At 45.0% G+C, this 22788-nt stretch overlaps 1 protein-coding gene across 2 annotated transcripts in view; it reads right to left on the reverse strand.

The window, feature by feature from the left end:
- Window positions 1-22788, reverse strand: part of LOC137301714 (A disintegrin and metalloproteinase with thrombospondin motifs 7-like) — a 162414-nt gene that overhangs the window by 92060 nt on the left and 47566 nt on the right. For both annotated transcript variants that reach the window (XM_067971298.1, XM_067971297.1), the window contains exons 7-11: window positions 16124-16273; window positions 11073-11216; window positions 10112-10256; window positions 8015-8107; window positions 5975-6120 (exon numbers count right to left, since the gene is read on the reverse strand). In XM_067971298.1, the coding sequence (XP_067827399.1) occupies window positions 5975-6120; window positions 8015-8107; window positions 10112-10256; window positions 11073-11216; window positions 16124-16273 (678 nt within the window). The remainder of the gene's footprint in view (window positions 1-5974; window positions 6121-8014; window positions 8108-10111; window positions 10257-11072; window positions 11217-16123; window positions 16274-22788) is intronic.

Raw genomic sequence — 22788 nt, forward strand, 5'->3', positions numbered from 1 at the left:
TTCCAAAGATTCACAACCCTCTGAGTGAAGAATTTCCTCCTCATCTCGGTCTTAAATGGCCGACCCCTTATCCTGAGACAATGCCCCCTAGTTCTAGGCTCTCCAGCCAGGGAGGGGAAGCAGCCTCTCAGCATCTATCCTGTCAAGCCCTCTCAGAATGGCCTACTCCAGTTCCCGTGCAGTAAGCAGTACAATGGGAGATGTCTTACATAAGGAGAAACTTCTGGTGAATAATCTGGATGGCAGGGGAGTGTGGATAATGATGGGGTTTTTCTGTATTCATTATTGGGATGTGGGCGTCACTGGCAAGGCCGGCATTTATTGCCCATTCCTAGTTGCCCCTTGGGAAGGCGGTGGTGGGCCTTCTTCTTGAACAGCTGCAGTCTGTGTGGTGAGGATGCTCCCCCAGAGCTGTTAGGTGGTGAATTCCACTTTATGGTAGAGAACGGGAAGGATATTTTTCAGAAGGGAGCCGAGGGACATGCAGTAATTGCAGATGCATTCCACTCGATACTTTACCGAAAGACTTCAAAGGAAAAGTACATTCAGGGATGGCAGGTGTACAGCTGAAATGGTTGGTAGAATCAAATCAGTTTTACTGGGGGAGTTGAAAGGATTTTAACAGAGCGGGCGGCTGGAGAGATGCTCATTCGCGCTTTCTAGTAACATAACTGTTACCTTCGGGGCAGCTTAAAACAGACATTGTGCTGCACATCGCCAAGACACATAAATAACTTTTCTGCAGGGTTGTATCACGCTATATCATCTAGTCTTCCGGTATATTCTATTGACCACCCAAATGTTTTACATCTGTGTTTAATTTTAGCGTTCTGGTATTAATGACTGGAACAGATGTGTTTAACCCTTTATGTACCCTTTTATTGTCGGCTTGGCTCAGTTGGTAGCACTCTCAGAAGGCTGTGGATGAAGTCCCACTCTAGGATTTGACTCTCCGGGGAGCGCTGCGTTGTCGGAGGTGCCGTCCTTTGGATGAGATGTTAAACCGAGGACCCGTCTGCCTATTCCAGTGGTTCTGAGGGATGTTAAAGATTGTGTAGCACTTTTGAGGAAAAGCAGGGAGTTCCGCCAGGGTACTGGCAAGATTTCTCCCTCAACCAAAGCCATTAACAACAGATTAACTAGTCATTCATCTCACTGCTGTTTGTGGGATCTTGCTGTGTCACATTTACCCACATAATTCAGGTCCTACTCTTCAAAGTAATTCATTGTATGTTTGAGATATTTCTGAGATGATATGATGCTGATATGATAAATGCAAGTCTTTCTTTTTTTTTTACATGATCCCAGAATTTTTCTGAGTTACGTCAGGCTACTTGCCAAATATTTATCCTAATATTTAAGAGTTACCTAAGCTATAGGAGCAACATTTAACCCAATGTTAACAGGTAAACTGGGAATGATTTCAAGTGCAGTCTAATAAAGGGACTCTGATGGCACAAAAAAAAGGAAAACACGCAGGCTGCAATGTATTACAAAGCAATAACACATTGAGAGATCGAGATGACATCATAGATCTTTAAATGGAAGCTTATGAATTTTATTGTTGCCATCTAACCTTTGAGACGACATTATCTACAATCTCGACATTGCATGTCTATCCAGACATCATTATCTGACCTGTGGAGTTGCCGATGCTTATAGATTGAATAACGGATACCTAGCAATAACTATCAAGTAGTAAACTAATCATAGACTTTAGATTACCCATGATCTCATTGAATGGCGGAACAGACCTTGAGGGCCTAAGTGGCCTAATCCTGTTCCTAGCTTCCTATGTTTCTATATGATTACGTAATAAACCATGAGATGGCTTGATAACCTTCATCTCAACTCCAAACCCTACCTTTACGCAAGATCACAAGATAGACATGGATGATAAAGACCAGTTGGCCAACCTAGAAAAGTCTACAGTCTCTCCTATATAGGATCTAACTGTCTCTTAAGTGACTCCAATTTTGGCCACCGTTACCCTACCTAGAAGGTCAACCTATATTTTGATCACTCTTTCTGTGAAGAAGACATTTCTGTAGATTAGTCCTAAATTTGCCTTCCATCAGTTTGAGCCTGAGTCCCCTTGTCTTACCATCAATCTACAGGCTTTTAAAACCTATGCTTGGCATTACCTAATTATCATATCTTCATCTACTTCATCTTCTCTCTTACTCTTTTCAACCTCGATGGTCCCCTGTACGATGGACCTTGGCCCTTTCATCTGGATATCTCAACAAAAAAGGACCGGATTACGGCCTTAAACTCTCCAGTCATTTTTATTGCTTCATTTGTTTGTGTTTATTTATGCTGACGGTGACTAGTCGAGCATGTTGGGTTAATGATGTGTGTTGATGCTCACAATGCAATAAAGAATGCCTTGTGGTGTCTACAGAATGGCATAACCAATTCTTAACCTCAGAGAATCATACAGCACAGAAGGAGGCCATTCAGCCCATCGTGCCTGTGCTGGCTCTCTGAAAGAGCTATCAATTAGTCCCACGCCTCTGCTCTTTCCCCGTAGCCCTGCAAATTTTTCCTTTTTTGAGTATTTATCCAATTCCCCTTTGAAAGTTACTATTGAATCTTCTTCCACCTCCCTTTCAGGCAGCGCATTCCAGATTATAACAACTTGCTGCATTAAAAAAATTCACCTCATCTCCCCCCTGCCTTTTTTGCCAATTATTTTAAATCTGTGTCCTCTGGTTACCGACCCTCCTGCCAGTTGAAACAGTTTCTCCCTATCTACCTTCATAATTTTGAACACCTCTATTAAATCTCCCCTTAACCATCTTTGCTCTAAGGAGAACAATCCCAGCTTCTCCAGTCTCTGTAGATAACTGAAACCCCTCATCCCTGCTGTTGATTATCAGAATTCTATATATTATTCAGCACATCTCAGGAGAGCAAAAAGCAAAGGTATAATTCAATCCAATGATTCTGATCACCACAGTTCCACCTTACAATACGAATGGAATGACGTAGGATAAGGTGGGTCCAGTGTCCCTGGGACGGTGAGGAAAGGTTCTTTTTGGAAATTGCATGGACTGGAGAATCTTGAGCTCTGCAGCCTTGAAAAGAGGCAACTTAGAGAACTAAACAAGATAGTAAACAGTACAGGAAAGAACATCAGATGAGGACAATCAAATGGTTGGCCAATATCTCCTAGACTGACTCATTAACAGTGTAAGGAATCTTACAACACCAGGTTATAGTCCATCTGTTTTTAATACAACGGGTCATTCTCTGTCTTTCTCTTCCTTTCGGATGTTTCTCTCTCTCTCTCTGTCTTTTGTTCTGGCTGTTTGTATATTCGGTGGTCCTGTATGTAACATCTCTCTGTCTGAACACTTTGATTGCCTTGACAACGGGCAGTTGGAAAGATTATCTGTAATCACCAGGTATTGTTCTCTGACTATAAATGCGGTAACATTCAAGGAATCCCACACTTCACCTGACGAAGGAGAAAGCCTCCGAAAGCTTGTGATTTTCAAATAAAACTGTTGGACTATAACCTGGTGTTGTAAGATTCCTTACATTTGTCAACCCCAGTCTATCACCGCCATCTCCACATCACCATTAACAGTGGCACTTGATCGAGAGTCATGGCTCGCGTAAGCCTCTTGAGGATGTTACAGCCTTGTAACGCACTCTCCACCACCATTTCCCCTCTTTTTATTATTTTTTTTGAAGCTTATCAGAATTACCTTTACTGAAAAATCACTTATTTGCTTTCCTTCTGTTGCCATAGAAACCAGGCCAGCAGCAAATGGGAAACTGTCGCTGCCATAAGACAGAAACACAGCTGCTAACACGAGACTCTGACAGAGTTATAATCACAGCCATACAGTCAAACAAACTGAAAAGTAAACTGCTGCTTATATTTTATATTTCCAGTGATTCTTAGATGACAAGGCAACAACATGTCGAATTCTGTTAAATGCATAATTAATTACCCATGAAGTGTTATGGTTGGACGAGGGTGATGTTTGGATCAGTCTTTTTATAAACTCCAGATAAAAACAGCCTATCTTCAAATCTTGGCCCCACAGCCCATTTAAATTAAACGCTCAGTCATTCAGTCTAAACAAAAACAGTGGTTGGATACAAAATGGGGGCGGTGAGTTCATAGAATCATTGAATCTAACAGCACAGAAGGAGGCCATTCGGCCCATCGTGCCTGTGCCAGCTCTTTGAAAGAGCTGTCCACTTAGTCCCAATCCCCCCTGCTCTTTCCCCATAGCCCTGCAATTTTCTCCCCTTCAAGTATTTATCCAATTCCCTTTTGAAAGTTATTACTGAATCTGTTTCCACCGCCCTTTCAATGCATTCCGGATCATAACAACTCTCTGCGTAAAAGAAATTTCTCCTCATCACCCCTTCTGGCTCTTTTGCAAATTACCTTAAATCTGTGTCCTCTGGTTACTGACCCTTCTGCCACTGGAAACAGTTTCTCCTTATTTACTTTCTCAAAACCCTTCATGATTTTTGAACATCTCTGCTAAATCTCCCCTTAACCTTCTCTGCTCTAAGGAGAACAATCCCAGCTTCTCCAGTCTCTCCACATAACTGAAGTCCCTCATCCCTGGTACCATTCTAGTAAATCTCTTCTGCACCCTCTCCATCGTTCATAAAGTGTGGTGCCCAGAATTGGACACAATACTGCAGCTGAGGCCTAACCAGTGATTTATAAAGACATAACAGAGTGAGCAGCAAGTGAGATGCAATAGATGCAGAGATGGACTCTCTTTGTCAGGGCACGTCACTGGGTGCAGTGCAATGCATTGCTATTTTCCACCCAGAATGCATGCGGTCTGATTCATTGTCCAAATGCCACGATTTTGCATAAAAATGCGAACGCTGGTCCTTGAGCGAATCGAGAAATAACAAACCACTTCCAGCAATCATTTTAAAAAGAAAGAACTTGCATTTATATAGCACCTTTCACATCCTCAGGACATCCTAAAGCACTTTACAGCCAATAAAGTTCTTCTGAAGTGTAGTCACAGTTGTAATGTAGGAAACACGGCAGCCGATTTGCACACAGCAAGATCCCACAAACAGCAATGTGATAATGACCAGATAATTTGTTTTTAGTGATTTTGGGTGAGGGATAAATATTGGCCAGGACACCGGGGAGAACTCCCCTGCTCTTCTTCCAATAATGCCATGGAATCTTTTACACCCATCTTAGAGGGCAGACAGGGCCTCAGTCTCAGACTCATCCAAAAGACAGCAACTCTGACAGTGCAGAGTCCCTCAGTACTGACTGAAGTGTCAGCCTGGATTATGTGCTTAAGTCTCAGGAGTGGGACTTGAACCTACAACCTTCTAATTTAGAGACACAATTCCTACCCACTGAGCCACGGCTGACACTTCATAGTATGCTGGTGACTCAGTTCACATCTGTACGTTCACAGCAAGGTCATGCAATAAATACAGAACAGGAGGGCTGCTTGGCCCGTCCTAGCTCTGGATATAACCTACAGTCCCCCTAATACAGCACCGAACTGCTTCTTAAGTGATTCCAGAGTTATTGCCTCCACTCCACTCACTCCGAGCGATCACTCAGTGTAAAGAACTTCCTGACATCAGTCCTAAAGTTGTCTTTTGTTCGTCTGAGCCTGTATCCTTTGGTTCTATTCTCATGGTTGTAGCAGTGCTCCACGTCTAACTTTTCAGCACCATTTACTACCTTGTTTCCTTCTGTAAGATCAACTCTCAATTGCCTCTTTTCAAGGCTGGAACACCCGAGCTTCTCCAGTTCTCCCTCAGAACTCAGTCCTCTGATGCTAAGGAAACAGTCTCGCCTGCACTCCCTCCGGGGTCTGAGTGCCTCCTTTCTGTCTCAACGACTATTGGAGCACAGCAACAGGGAAACAGGCGAGGTCGGAACACTATTGACTGATCGGTACAGACTAATTGCAGCCAGCCAAGATGTCTCGGAGAGATTGTAAAAGCTTACGTTGGATTGTTGCAGTGTCTCTCTGCGCTTTGTATCCCTGCACTGCAGGTTCGGGTACACGAAGACCAAGAACTCCAGGCTCCCCAGTTTCCGTTTGTACTCTCGGGACGGTAGACTGTGGATATACAATCTCCATCGAAACACCACTGGAAGAGGATGTTGAGAGTTAATACCAGATGATAAATTTTCTTTTGTGCAGTCATCAAAGTAGGAATTGTTAGAGCTGGATGTGGAACAGTTTTGTTGTCCGCATTGTCGGCATCACAGACTCCCAGTTCAGATACAACAACAATTTGCATTTATATAGCGCCTTTAACGTAGTAAAACGTCCCAAAGCACTTCACAGGAGCGACTATCAGTCAAGATTTGACACCGAGCCACATAAGGAGATATTAGAACAAGTGACCAAAAACTTGGTCAAAGAGGTAGGTTTTAAGGAGGGTCTTAAAGGAGGAGAGAGAGGTAGAGAGGTGGAGAGGTTTAGGGAGTGAATTCCAGAGCTTAGAGCAGCTGAAGGCCCGGCCGCCAATGGTGAAGTGATGAAAATCAGGGATGCGCAAGAGGCCAGAATTGGAGGAGTGCAGAGATTACAAAGTTAAACTCACCTACTCCGACCCAACTTTAGGGTAAAAATTCTGTTGTGCCATTCCCTGGGATCGCTGGGAGTGCATATTGCAAACTATTTCTCCATGCCGAGCACCCACATATTGTACTTTTTACCCCAATGTACCTTCACCCCAATCACAGAAAAGCAACCCCTACTGGCTTAATGTCACATTTTCATCTCTCCTGCCGGGTACCTTTATAATGTCTCGGAATGAGACTGATGATTTTATGCTGCTCGGTCCAGAATTATGGACAGTTTTGTTCTGCTGACATCAATCACTAAGGACCTGGGTTTGAAACTGGTTTTACCTCCACTCCACCCAGGTGATGATCACTCGTTGTGACTTCTCAACATCAGTCCTAAATTTGTCTTTTCATAGTCTGAATCTGTGTCCCCGTGTCCTACTCTCTCACAGTTGAAGTAGCACTCCAGATTTATCTTATCTGTACCATATACTATCTTGTACACCTCTATAAGATCACCTGATTTTACTGAGGGCCTTTACAATCAACAGAGGCAGGGAGACTTTGACCACATCAGTCTGGCCTGGATTTGAACCAGTCTAAGCAGTGCAAAGACACTGCATTAGCCCATTTTGCCATTCAGGACTCTCACTTCTCTTAAGGATATTGTTTTAAAACAGGACAGTGTGAAGTGATGTCTTTGCTGATTTTCCTTTCCTCTTTGCAAGGAGAAGTGCCCAGTCTCAAGGACTCACCAGGAGACCAACCTATGTCTTGGTGTTTTGTGGCAAGTCACAAACCATGAACGAAACTTCCATCTGCAACACCAATGTACAGACTCTTTAAATGAGATTGGCCAATTATGGACAAAAACATTCTTTAACTTCAGACCCTTGGACTTCCTCCAAGGGCAAAAGACTTCTGCTCTTGGCTGGGCACAGCACAAGTCCAATAGGTAGGGGGAGTGCGCTGTAATTCACCGTGCTGCCCAGTGCTCATACCTCATGCTCACTGGTTAATAAAGAGCAACAAACACATTCCTGCATGGGAACACAAGGGAACGGCCAAACCATCACCCAATTTTCCTCTTCCTGTAGTTCATGTTCCCAAGACAATGCTTTTCAAAGGACCCCTTCCATCAGACTGTAGCCTGGCAGAACTCCCTGGGGTAGATCTTGACTTTGAGCGATGGTGTAAAACATTATTACACTATTGTAAGAGTCGGCAGCCTGTTTTACATCTCTCCTCATTTTTATTTCCATTGATTTCAAAAACAATTCACTATCACCCGTTCTACGCTCTCACACAAAGTCAAAATCTCATCCCCCATGTGTTCCTTAGCAGCGATCATAGTGCTCAGAGAATGACTACTTTTATTCCTTTTTTTTCTATTCATTTTTCCCTTCTTCTTTGGAAGATGCAAATCAATGAGAGATCTAAAGGTAGCTTAGTTAAAAATAATAAGGTTACCTTCTTCTCTCCGCATTTTGTACCATCTACAGCGGCATCCAGCTTAGAGTGACAAGTGTTTCCTACTGTGCACCACAGCGTATTGCAGACACTCTGTCAGGGAGAGACAGGGAATTATTACACTCAAAGCAACAAAGGTCATTCAAGGTCATTCTATGAGGGTCCATGAAAATATGTACTTCTGTGTTGAGAATGCTATAGGGCTCAAGTGACTTCATAAATATGGGCATCACTCCAGTCCTGAGTTTTATACTCTGCCCCCCCTGTGCATCCCCACCCCCTCCCATACCCCACTCCACTTTCCGTGACAGACGCATTAACTATCCTGGCCTTATACTCCATGACTCTCTCCCTAAGTGTCTCTGCCTTGCTAACTATCTTCCTACTTTCAAAAGCTTCTTCAACCACGCCATCTACCACCTATCATGGTTTTAATACATGTGCTACAGTCTCAGTTAGATACCAAACAGCAGTAAGCAGTACTCCAATGTGCCCAACACTCTGCTGTCCACATCCTACCTTGCACTAAGTACCAAATAATCACCCCCCCACCCCGACAACCTCTATTAATTACCAACCCACTTAGTTGTAAAACATGTGCTACAAAGGATGTAGAAATCCCATCACCTTCTCACTAGGGAGGGACAATAAATGTCTCCATGTCCTGAGTACAAATAAAAGAAATCAAGGGATTGGTAATTAATTGGATTCCAGTCCCTTGTCCTCCTTTACAAATCCCGTGTCCCAGCTGGATTATCCCCTCACCCTCTAACCCCACTTCGCCTGAAGACTACATTTGGTTTTGACTCCCCGGGGGTGAAATTGAGCATGAATGGATAGGAAAATCGGGGTGAGTGGGTAGGGGGAAGATGTATAACGGGCACCCAATCCGCTATCCCTCATTTTACACCCCTGCCAAGTTGGATTTCACCCACTGTCTGCAACGGTGCAGAATATTATCTGGTGTTATAGAAATATGGGATACTTGGGAATGGTTTGAAGGCAGTAATCTCAGTTTAGCACTCAGCGAATGCTTATAAACCTTTCAAACTTTGTCCCGTAGTTTACAAGAACTTCATGAGTGTTCCATCATCCAATTACTCGCCAATATCCATTACCTTCATATAGTTTTTTTTTTACATTTAAAGGCAAAGGTTTTCCCCAAATGGATCATGTAAGTTTATCCAGTGAGTTCCTGAGCCCCACAAACCAGGAAGATCCTAGGTCTGAACTCCCGGTTTGTGCTGAGTTGGCTGAATCCCAGCCAGGAAGAGAATTGGGTTGTGGTAGTGTGCTGGTTATGGTACCGGATTAGTAACCCAGAGGCTGTGAGTTCCGATCCCAACCATGATACATTATGAATTCAATAAAGCTGGCAATTTATATTCACTATATGACGATAAAAGCTGCCAGATTGGTATAAAAACCCGCCCGTACATTGTTGACTCTTAATACCCTGTGTTGTGGGCGAGGAACCCACTTAGTTGTAAAACATGTGCTACAAAGGAAGTAGAAATCCCATCACCTTCTCACTAGGGAGGGACAATAAATGTCTCCATGTCCTGAGAACAAATAAAAGAAATCGAGGGATTTGATACAATGCAACAAAAAATAAGACAGACCTGAGTTCTGGCTGATTTTTCCTCTCCTCAGCCTAGAGGCACAAAGATCAGATGTGCCACATCTACAGCTACCCTGGCTGAGATCAAATAATTCAAGACAGACTGAGGATGGAATGTGGAATATAGGGACATAGCAACATTAGGAGCAGGAGGAGGCCAGTCAGCCCCTCAGGCCTGCTCGCCATTCAATCAGATCATGGCTGATCTGCACCTCAGCTCCATTTACCCACCTCTACTCCCTTCATACCCTTACCAATAAAAAAATCTTTCTATCTCAGTACTCCAATTGTCCCCCAGCACCCACAGCCTCTTGGGGGAACAGAGTTCCAGGTTTCAACCACCTTTTGTGTGGCTTCTGGTACATACAGGGGTCAGTACCACACTGGGCGCTGCGCCCCTTTAAAGGCAGCTGCTGCCTAATCCCGAAGGCGTGCCCCAGTTCTGACTGTGAAAGTGCAAGGAACTATCGTCTTACGTCCATGTTATCGCAGAACACTGATCTGGCTCCATACTGCAGTCGACACTGGTGATTGACATCGTACAACACCCCCGGTGCCACCGAAGGCAAACCGATCGCTTCCTTGGCAGGCAGATCGTCCAGACAGAGACCCCATCCGCGGCTGGAAACATCAATCAGACAAAGACATAAAACATAAAAAGGAGCCGAAGAGGCTTTAGTGATAACCGGGGGTTAGAAAAGAAAAATCAAAATAAAACTTTCTTCTTTACAGTCTCAGAAACAAAAGAATAATTGTGTTCAATTTTCACCCCATCTCTACTGAAGTCACTGGTGTTTCCTGGGGCAAGATGCCATGTGGGCCGGTCTCCCTCCAGCACCTCCCAAGTGCTATTTATCGTGTGCGAGCCTAGACTGTGAATGTCAGCAGGTTTTTTGACTGAGGAAACCACATCAGCTGGGTCTGAACTTGTTCTCCCCCAAAGTCCACACAGCCTCCAGCAGCAATCACCAGAAAGGACGAGGAGCAGGGACCCTAAGTGAGTTTCCACGAACGAGGAGACCAATGATTGTAGCAAACTTCCCGTCCCCCCTCCACTTCCCGCTCACCCCCTCCCCCATCTCCCCCCCCCCCCCACTGACCACCACCTTGACGGAGATCAGCCAACTCGTTACAGATTGGCAATCAAACCTGAGGCCGTCCTGGTGTGTTCAGTACCCATTGGGGGAGGCTAATGGTTGATCTCACATTGTCATCTGCATGGTTCACTCGTGAGGGTGGCCCCATGGCTAATGAGAGATTGCAGAATGTCCAAGAGAACACGAAGGCACAGTTTCAAATAACTCTGGGAGGGTGCAGGAAAACAGCAAGCAAAATGCCTGAGATTCTCCACCTCAGGTTCCCAAACAGCACCATGCTGATCGAATCCTTCACCAATACCCACAAAAATATGCTCGACCCAGAGAGAAAGGCACTTACTCCAGAAAGCGGGTGATGTATTCCCTGCTGCAGCGAGACCAGGTTAGAGGGCTGGTGTCGTACAGGAGCTGTGGAGACATGATGAAAGGTCTTTTCCCAATTGGCTCACAGTCATTGCCGGTCCCATCATGTTGTATCCCAAAGCTGCAGCACAAGGTCCCACAAAACAAAAAGGGGTGGTGAGTCGGCCCTTAAAATAGTACCAGCTATCCTACTATGATACTATCTATGGGGAAAGGGTAAGGGAATGGGACCAACTGGATAGCTCTTCCAAAGAGCCGGCACAGGTACGATGGGCCGAATGGCCTCCTTCCATGCTGTATTATTCTATGATGTGGAGATGCCGGTGATGGACTGGGGTGGACAAATGTAAGGAATCTTACAACACCAGGTTATAGTCCAACAAATTTATTTTAAAATCACAAGCTTTCGGAGATTATCCCCTTCGTCAGGTGAATGAGTGAAAAGTTTCTCAAATCGCATATCTTATACTAGGCTGGGACAGCATCACACCAATCAAAAGGTGTCGTTGTTGTTCAAACAGGCCAGTCACGGAGAACAGCACGTCCCAGTACACTGGATATACATTGTGTCAATTACACAGACAGACAGAAAGAAACCCAAATGGCAGAGAGAGAGAGAGAGAGAATATTAAAAACATAACTTTTTTTTCTCTTTTTGCTGGTGGAGTTACGTGTAGCGTGACATGGACCCAAGATCCCGGTTGAGGCCGTCCTCATGGGTGCGGAACTTGGCTATCAACTTCTGCGTATTATTCTATGATAACTGCACAGTGCAGGCAGAGGATCTTCTGAGACTCACTCACAATGTGGTGTGTTTGGAAACAATGCTGTCGCTCGTCAGACCCACTGGGCTTACAACCATCGTAACAGGGTGTTAACGGGTACAGCTAACAAATGGATTTGGGCTTCCCTCACTCTGCTAGTGCAGTTGATGGGTTGCAGGTTTTAATCAAATCAGCTTTTTCATCATAAACATAGCAACATTGTAATGTTTTGCTCTCGGTCCATCTAACCTACCCTTCCGTCAATTTCCTTATCCTGGGTCTGGAACTCATATCCCTGAATCCCCTTTTCCAATAGGGATTAATCCTGCCGTGGTTTATCTGATCCGCCACTCCCGCTGGTGATCCATTCCGCAATTCTATCACTCTCTGACTAAAAATGTTGCCTAAATGTCCTATCTTCTTTTAGCATCCTTAACCTTAACCTGTGTCCCGCTGTCATTATTTACTTACAACAAGAGTCTGTTCCACCCCACGAATGTGATAAATTAGATAGAGTTGCAACAAACAGTCTTTTTACTCTAAGAATGATAAATGTTTGATTTAATCTACCAAGTAAGGTAATAGAGGCAAAAATAATTCAAAATAAAATCGGATACCAGAGGTAATGAGTTAAGAGGCTCGGCTTCCATGGGCAAAATGGGTTTTTCTCATCCCTAACGTTTCCTAGGTTTACATGTTATAAAAACAAGTACAGTGACAACTTATCAAGCAACATTATTTACTTATTTTATTATAAACGTTTGCCCCATTATTTTATTTATTACCCACTCTAGATTCTTCCTCTGCCACCATCACACCATTCCTTGGATCAGAACGTGGGATTTGAGGCCTTCACCAGTAATGCTCTTGAGTCGAACGTACGAACAAACGAAATTGAGGGGCAGGAAAAGACCAGCTGGCCCATCAAGCCTGCCCCACACACCATGATGGCCGGAGCATCAGGAGGCGGCCACCGGGGGGATAGCGCACGGGCGCGATTTGTGATGACTTGCCTGCCTGTGAGCAACCATGTTAGCTCCTCTCACTGCCTGATGGAGAGCAAACAAAGAGCAGCACTGACACACTTTCGGGATATGCCTGCCCCCGCCCTGCCCCGCCCCGCAGGTTCGGCTGAACAATAGGGAATTGTACAGAGGTAAAAATGAAACTCTGGTAGCATTCCTCGCCCGGCTCCCAGTGCTGTACAGGCGAGTGTAACTCCATCTGACCACAACCCTCCCAGAACCTAGCCCATGAGAAAAAGCAAACCAAGCACTGGGAGTTCATTTCTAGAGAAATAGAATTGAAAAGCAGAGAAGTTATGTTAAACTTGTATTGAAAGTTGATTAGACCACACTTGGGAGCACTGTGCGCAGATTTTCTCTCCATATTACAAAATGGATATAGAGGCACTGGAGAAGGTGCAAAAAAAGATTTACAAGGATGATACCAGAACTGAGAGGGTTATAACTATCAGTAAAGATTGAACAGGCTGGGGCTCTTCTCTCTAGAAAAGAGAAGGCTGGGTGGTGACCTGTTAGAGGCCTTTAAGATAATGAAGGGGTTTGGTCGGGTAGAGGCAGACAGCCCGACATTGATCCCTTCGCTCGGGGGGAGCTGCCTGTGGAGGCACGATGCAGATGAGGCTCCAGGACCAATTCCCATCGATCCACCGGCCTCTCGGTTCGGGCGCCCGCTGGTCGCGAGTCCAGGCCTGGAAACTACCCCGCAGACTTTTCAAAGCTGAGAAAAGTTTTTCGGTGCTCAAAGGGTTAATTCACATACATCTAACTGAAGGGAGGGAAGTAGGGGATGGTGAGTAACATTTACTGAGAACGAGGGGAAAGCTGCCAAAAAGCTGAACATTCTCATGCCTGTGCATCATCACCGTCCACAGTTCAGAGGTTAACAGAGACATGTTATCACCACAGCACAAGAGAGAACCGAGCATTGAAAGAGTTCCAGGGTCAATATCCCTTTGCAATCTTCCCCCGCTGGGACAGCAACTCAATGTAAGTGAGCAGCAGGCCTTCCCATCCATGGCTGCATTAACTGCTCGAAGACTGAAAGTCTTTGAATTCCCAAGGAATGGTGTGATGGTGGCAGTTTTCCAACTGTTGAAACTCTCGTCAATGCCTTTGTTAGCTCCAGACTCGACTATTCCAATGCTCTCCTGGCCGGCCTCCCACCTTCCACCCTCCGTAAACTTCAGCTCATCCAAAACTCTGCTGCCCGTATCCTAACTCGCACCAAGTCCCGTTCACCCATCACCCCTGTGCTCGCTGAACTACATTGGCTCCCTGTCAGGCAACGCCTCGATTTTAAAATTCTCCTCCTTGTTTTCAAATCCCTCCATGGCCTCACCCACTCCCTATCTCTGTAACCTCCTCCAGCCCTACAACCCTCCGAGATCTCTGCGCTCCTCCAATTCTGGCCTCTTGCGCATCCCCGATTTTCATTGCTCCACCATTGGCGGCCGTGCCTTCAGCTGCCTCGGCCCTAAGCTCAGGAATTACCTCCCTAAACCTCTCTGCCTCTCCGCCTCTCTCTCCTCCTTTAAGACGCTTCTTAAAACCTACCTCTTTGACCAATCTTTTGGTCACCTGTCCTAATATCTCCTTATGTGGCTCGGTGTCAAATTCTGTCACATAACGCTCCTGTGAAGCGTCTTGGGACCTTTTAAGGACGCTGCTCAGGCCGCACGCAGCCCTATGTCGCAAAGGGGATCTCAAACAGGCTTTAGGCCCCCTATTTGCATATATAAAAGGCCTGAGTCCTGGACGCCTCTTTCCCTGCCTTTACGGGTGCGGTACTTCCGGTGAGTAATGAGCGTGCGCGCCCCGCCCGCCATGTTGGATGCTTAGGCGCCCGTTTTTAGTTCAATAATCAGCAGTTTGCTTTTCTAACTGAGAACTGCCCAGTTCGATGAATTGTGTATAAAACGTGAGAGGCTGCAGCAGGATTTTTTTTTAAAAAGAGGCACCAGAGAGTAAGTTACACTACCCACAACACATTGTTTCGAAGAATGTGGGAACCGTACACTCTGGGCACTGGAACGCTGGACTGGCTGCAGAGGTTTCGAAGAACGAGATTAAAGTTTAATGTAAAAAGTGAATTTCTGATATCGTGTCAGTCTGTCAGACTCTGATGTCTCAGCATTAAGTTCCCTCTCTCATTTTCAGCCTAACTTCGCAAGCGTTGCAGTTCATTAAAAGTACATTTCTAATTTAAAAATGTTCTACTTCTCAAAATATTTTGAGCCTGTGTCAGATTTTAATGCACTGTAACGTTTAAAAAATAAACTAATTGGTACCTAGGAATGGCTGCAAGGAAGCAACCGAATCTACGAATTCAGATTTTTAAACTGACTAATATGTAACTAAAGTAACTAAACCTGGAAACAATTACAGCTTGCAATCTCATTGAGGGGTTCAGACACTTTATATCTAGAATAATGTTTCGATTTCAGTCATAACTCTGGGAGTGAGCTACAGGCTGGAATCTAGTCGAGGGATTCATATCGTAAGAATGTTTATTTATATTGCGCCTTCAAATCCACAGTATGTCCCAAAGCCTTGATATGATCTAACCCCATGATACGATTATTTTCTCAAATGCCCAATATTCTGTAGTTAACACATCTGAGTCAGTTAGATTCCAGCCTGTAATCACTCTCAAGTGTCCAATATATTTTATATATAAACATGAGCCCTCCGGTCAGATTTTGGAGTATTACTTTCATTTAAAGAGTGAAAGACTTGCATTTATAACGCACCTTTCATGACCTCAGGACGACCCAAAGCACTTTACAGCCAATGAAGTATTTTTTGTAGTCGGTGTTATAATGTAGGAAACGTGACAGCTAATTTGTTTTTTTTTTACTAATGTTGGTTGAGGATTAAATATTGGCCGGGACACTTGGGGGAACTCCTCCGCTCTTCTTCAAAATAGTAGTCATGGGACCTTTTGGAGGATAGACGGGGCCTCAGTTTAATGGCACTCTCTGACAGTGCAGCACTCCCTCGTTACTGGTACTGAGCGTGTCAGGTCTGGATTATGGGCTCAAGTCTCTGCAGCGGGGATCGAACCCATGACCTTCTGGACTCTTGAGGCGAGTGTGGTACCCAATGAGCCACGGCTGACTCCCAAAATTGACCTCAGAGTCCTTGGGTAAGGCAGGGGGGTGAGGAGGAACTCAGCCTCCTGATTACGGTTCACTGTAAATGGTAAAAAATAGTCATTGGGAGAGAGTTGCCAGACTTACTTGTGCCCGAGCTCGTGTGCCACGGTGAATGCGAGAGGGAGGCCCGAGTCTTCGTTGATGCTGCAGCTCCTGTGGGGCTGGCACATTCCAGAAACGTGTGACAAGCCCAGGGTCTCGCAGGGGCGGTTCATTCCAGCACAGATGTCTTTCCTTGTCGACACAACGAAGTGGGATTTAAAAAAAACAAAATTTAAAACCATGCCTCTCACTGAGCCGGGACCAGTGGAAGACTGGGAAATCTCAGCGCTGAATTTCCTTGATGATAGATTTAGTACAAAAAGGAGCTCCCATTTTGTACTCACAACTATCGGGTAATCTCACCTCCCTGATCCCCGATTCTCAATCCTGGTCTTTTGCCAGCAAACGGCCAGTAGGTCACCAGTACACACCAGCAGCCCATCTCATACAGTAACCCATAACCAGCAGCCCATCTCATACAGTAACCCATAACCAGCAGCCCATCTCATACAGTAACCCATAACCAGCAGCCCATCTCATACAGTAACCCATAACCAGCAGCCCATCTCATACAGTAACCCATAATCAGCAGTCCATCTGATACAGTAACCCATAACCAGCAGCCCATCTCATACAGTAACCATAACCAGCAGCCCATCTGATACAGTAACCATAACCAGCAGCCCATCTGATACAGTAACCATAACCAGCAGCCCATCTGATACAGTAACCATAACCAGCAGCCCATTTGATACAGTAACCCATAACCAGCAGCCCATCTGATACAGTAACCATAACCAGCAGCCCATCTGATACAGTAACCATAACCAGCAGCCCATCTGATACAGTAACCATAACCAGCAGCCCATCTGATACAGTAACCATAACCAGTAACCCATAACCAGCAGCCCATCTGATACAGTAACCCATAACCAGCAGCCCATTGCAATGAACAGTCCATCCCAACAGTGCCAACATTCCCCACAGTCAGCTCCCAAGTCACACTGGAACACTCATTCATTATCACCGTACTACGCACACTCATCCTGCACACTGCACAGTGCTAATCTAACAGTGCGATATATGACAATGTATTGGAACCAAAGAATGATTGCAATATATAAAAATTAATAAAATAATTTGATAACGTGTGGAAAAGAATTCATACTTAATCTGCACAGCCATTGCTAATGAGTTTGGAGTTGCAGTAATCGGTGGGCAAATCACACATCAACCACATCAATCTAACTGCTGGATGTAGATGTAGATGTGCACCAGTAAATAACTGAAAGGAACATCGATTCTTGTGATATTTCACTCATTGCTCCCCCTGCTCTCTCCCAAAATCACCTCACCTTACTACCCCTCCCCTCACCCATCCCCCCCCCGATTCTTCCAGAAGTCTCTTCAAATCCCAACCTTTTAAACTGTGTCTTCAGTTCCCACCCCGTTATTTTTTCGTGTTTCAGACTCTCACCTCTGTAAAATGCTCCATGCTATTTTTCTACTAAGGGCTGTTTGACAAGTTGTTGCTGTTGTTTACACTATCCCAGGAGAAAATTTACATACAGACATAAAAAAAGTAATAAAACCTCTCAAAAATAAAACTGTTAACTTTCTACACACTCTAATGATTTTTATTTGCTTCAGGAATTCATTCATGGCCATTTATTCCAATGGATCAAACCCCTTCCCATTCACTCCCAATGTACAGGATTCCAATGGATCAAACCCCTTCCCATTCACTCCCATTGTACAAAATTCCAATGGATCAAATCCCTTCCCATTCACTCCCATTGTACAGGATTCCAATGGATCAAACCCCTTCCCATTCACTCCCATTGTACAAAATTCCAATGGATCAAATCCCTTCCCATTCACTCCCATTGTACAGGATTCCAATGGATCAAACCCCTTCCCATTTACTCCCATTGTACAGGATTCCAATGGATCAAACCCCTTCCCATTCAGTCCCATTGTACAAAATTCCAATGGATCAAATCCCTTCCCATTTACTCCCATTGTACAGGATTCCAATGGATCAAACTCCTTCCCATTTACTCCCATTGTACAGGATTCCAATGGATCAAACCCCTTCCCAATCACTCCCATTGAACTGGATTCCAATGGATCAAACCCCTTCCCATTCACTCCCATTGTACTGGACTCCAATGGATCAAACCCCTTCCCATTCACTCATATTGTACTGGATTCCAATGGATCAAATCCCTTCCCATTCAGTCCCATTGTACAGGATTCCAATGTATCGGACTTTCACTCATTACTCCCATTATTATAGAATTCCAGTGGAGTGAGCCGGCCCCTATTCAATCCATTTATATAGAATTCCTATTCCATGCATTTTTGTTTTTAATACTGAATGGATGAAATATAATGCATATTCTGTCATGAATACCCTAGAGACAGCAGTATGATTTATAAGCCTAATCAAATGCTGTGCATAAAATTTTATGCTTTGGTTCAGAATTTCCTGTTGGGCTTGATTAGATTGGGTTGTTGAATAAATGATTTAAAGGTTTGTGGGTTGAAGAGTTGCTGTCTGCCCAGTTTCAATATGCAGTTTCCAGAAATCCTTAATGTTGCTTAGCAAATTGATGCTGTGTTTTTTTGGGAGTACTGTACTGAAAATAACAGGGAACGTGTCTGCTCCCTCACAAGACGCTAACGACCCTTTATATTGACAAGTCTTGCTGCGCAAAGCTAGTCCTGCCCACCAGTGATGCGAGAGATTGTTAACTTCCATCAGCTACTGGTCCAGCTGCTGTGTCAGTGCCCCTTGAATTTCTCACCACAGACCAGCTCCTATTAAAAGGAGATGTAAGTATTTATCCTGGGATGCATTGCTCGCATTCCTCCAGAAATCCATTCGTCCCTTCCGAGTTCTCCTTTTCGTGAAAGTGATGAGCTTTGCTGGAGCACAGATCCATGGGCACCAACTGTCCTCTGGTGGGTTAGCCCTTCCTGGTTGCAGTACGTTCTCAGTCACTCATTTAACAACAACGACGTGCATTTATATAGCGCCTTTAACGTTGGAAAACGTCCCCAGGTGCTTCAGAGTTGTGTAATCAGACAAAAATTTGACACCGAGCCAAAGAAGGAGGTGTTAGGACGGGACAAAGAAATAGGCATACAGGAGGAACTTAAAGGAGAAGAGAGAGAGGTGGAGAGGTTTAGGGAGGAAATTCCAGAGCTTAGGGCCTAGACGGCTGAAGGCACGGCCACCAGTGGTGGGGCGAAGGGAGTGGGGGATGCTCAAGAGGCCAGAGTTGGAGGAGCGCTGAGACCTCGGAGGGTTGTAGGGCAGGAGGAGGTTACAGAGATAGGGAGGGGTGAGACCATGGAGGGATTTGAACACGAGGAAGAGAATTTTAAAATCGAGGCGTTGCCGGACTGGGAGCCAATGTAGTTCAGCGAGCACGGGGGGTGATGGGTGAACGGGACTTGGTGCGAGTTAGGATACGGGCAGCAGAGTTTTGGATGAGCTCAAGTTTACGGAGGGTGGAAGATGGGAGGCCGGTCAGGAGAGCATTGGAATAGTCGAGTCTGGATATAACAAAAGCATGGATGAGGGTTTCAGCAGCAGATGAGCTGAGGCCAGTGCATTAATAGGGTAGAATCCAAGTGGAACAAAATGACTCAAATCAGCCAGAGAAACAACACAGAAAAAGGAAAGATAGATGCAAAACACACAAATAAAAAAGAGCGTGAAAGAGCAAAAAGGAAGCAGGAAAAGAGAAAGATAGAACACTGAAGTGTCACAGAAAAACAGAATCAAAAAAGAAAAGGGCACAATAGGAGGAAAAAGGAGACTTGGAGGTCAGAAGGAAGATAAGTTGTAAATATTTTTTTTACTCTCTTTGGTCTCTTTCCAGTTATTCACTCCCTCCCGATGGGAAGGAGCCTGATGCCTGATCTGGGCCTTGTCCCCTCCCCTTGCCGTCCTTTCACACTGAGTGAAGGATGAAGCTCCGCTCTGCGGGTGGGCTCAGCTGTAAAGTGCACTGCCCAGCGAGTAGCTGAGTCGCACGGATCAGGAAGACCCCAAGTCTGATGCCTGGTCTGTCCCAAGGTGGCTGATTTCAGCTGGGACGATGATGCTGGTGCTGCAATCGGCCTTAGCAAAGCAACAGCAATGACAACATCAGTTACTCTGCTGGCAGGGAGATTACGGGCCTCCTATGTCAAAATTGGGTAGCCATGTGGTGAAGGACAGAATACTAGAACCTGGTCTTCAGTTGCTTCCAAGCCTTTATTCACAGGGATTCCCCCTTACACACAAACCGCACCCTAGCTAGGCTCTCCTGTAAAAAGGATACAAGAGAGTCCCCAATTGAAACCCACCACCTGAACACAATCAACATCAAATGATAAAATCATACAATTAACATCCTATCAATCCATACCCCACTGCGCTAGAAAACCTTTATAAATCGCTGGTTAGGTCCCAGCTGGAGTATTGTGGCCAATTCTGGGCGCCACAATTTAGGAAGGATATCAAGGTCTTAGAGAGAGTGCAGAGGAGATTTACTAGAATGGTATCAGGGATGAGGGACTTCAGTTATGTGGAGAGACTGGAGAAGCTGAGATTGTTCTCCTTAGAGCAGAGAAGGTTAAGGGGAGATTTAATAGAGGTGTTCAAAATTAGGAGAGGTATTGATAGAGTAGATAGGGAGAAACTGTTTCTACTGGCAGGAGGGTCAGTAACCAGAGGACACAGATTTAAGGTGATTGGCAAAAGAACAAGAGGGGAGATGAGGAAAAAAATTGGCAAAAAATCCGGTGGGGGAAATGAAATTTTTTTTATGCAGCGAGTTGTTATGATCTGTAATGCGATGCCTGAAAGGGCGGTGGAAGCAGATTCAATAATAACTTTCAAAAGGGAATTGGATAAATACGTGAAGGGGAAAAATTTGCAGGACTATGGGGAAAGAGCAGGGGGAGTGGGACTAATTGGATAGCTCTTTCAAAGAGCCGGCACAGGCACGATGGGCTGAATGGCCTCCTTCTGTGTGGTTCTATGCACCAGCCGCCATTAGCAGTGATCTGTCCGTCCGTTGCGTTCTGCCCCTTGTGCAGGTCCTAACTCAAGCCTCACACGAGATTCTTAAGCCACTTACTCAAGAGGAGGGAAGAGGAGCTGAGGTGGTTTCCCATTGCCTTCCTTGCAGTTTTTATCTTCGGAATACCTTCTCCTAGAAGGGCTGCAACCAAGGCTAAAGGGCCAGACCTACCCTTTACAGTGCGGAGGAGACAACCGCACCCACTGGACACGAGTACCTCTGCTGGACGTCAATCCAGTGTTCAGAGCCGGCCCTGTGGTCTTCGTTCACCGGGACGGTCTGGAGTGTGGCCTGAACTCAACCCTTTTGACTCAGATGGCGGGAATATTACCCCTGGCTTGTCAGCCGTGGTTCAGTTGGTAGCACTCTCACCTCTAAGTCAGAAGGTTGTGGGTTCATGACCCACTCCAGAGACTTGAGCACATAATCCAGGTTTAAACTCCCAAGTTCCAGTACTGAGGGAGTTCTGGACTATCGGAGGTGCCATCGTTTGGATGAGACGTTAAACCGAGACCCCGTCTGCCCTCTCAGGTGGATGAAAAAGATCCCACGGCCACTATTTCAAAAAAGAGCAGGGGAGTTCTCCCCAGTGTCCTGGCCAATATTTATCCCTCAACCAACATAATTAAAAAACACATTATCTGGTCATTATCACACTGCTGTTTGTGGGATCTTGCTGTGTGCAAATTAGCTGCTGCATTTCCTACATTACAACTGTGACCACCCTTCAAAAGTACTTCATTGGCTGTAAAGCACTTTGGGTCGTCCGGAGGTCGTGAAAGGCGCTATATAAATTCTATATAAAGCTCTTTTCACTGAGCTAGCGGTTACTCCGCGTTACCAGCGATGTCAACGGGATTAATACACAATAAGTTGACTCATCCTCTGGAACATTTCCCGTTGTGCTCCTGCCTGTGCGTGGAGATTTCATTTTGAAGCCCAATTATTATAATTACAATTTATGTTATTTGACATACTTCTAAAGTTAATTATCACTTTGGGAAAATGTTAACAGCATAATTAAGAGCTTTTATTTTCATGTTGCATATTTTCAGAAATGTTCTGAAATTAAATAAATAAATTATGAAGGGTTTTGATAGAACAGATAGGGTGAAACGGTTTCTACTGGCAGGAGGGTCGGTAACCAGAGGACACAGATTTAAGGTAATTGGCAAACAAGCCAGGGAGCAGGTGAGGAGAATTTTTTGTTACGCAGCGAGTTATGATTTCCAACTGAAGAATAGCTCTTTTCCCAATGGGAAGTGGAGGGCAAATTGGAGGGAGGATGATACCGGGGCTAAAAGGCTTAAATTATGAGGACAGGTTGCGTAAACTTTGCTTATATTCCCTTGAGTATAGAAGGTCGAGGGTGACGGATCATGGTGTTAAAACGATTTGATAGGGTAGATATGGAGAAACTATTTCCTCTGATGGGGAAATCAAGAAAAAGGGGACAGAATCTTAAAATTAGAGCTAGGCCGTTCAGGAGCAGAACGAGGAAGCATTTCTTCACACAAGGGGTAGTAGAAATCTGGAACTCTCTCCCCCAAAAGGCTGGCGATGCTGGGGGACAATTGGAGATCGATAGATTTTTGTTGGGTGAGGGTATCAAGGGATACGGATCAA

The sequence above is a fragment of the Heptranchias perlo genome, chromosome 34, assembly GCF_035084215.1.
Source record: "Heptranchias perlo isolate sHepPer1 chromosome 34, sHepPer1.hap1, whole genome shotgun sequence".
NCBI classification, from domain to species: Eukaryota; Metazoa; Chordata; class Chondrichthyes; order Hexanchiformes; family Hexanchidae; genus Heptranchias; species Heptranchias perlo.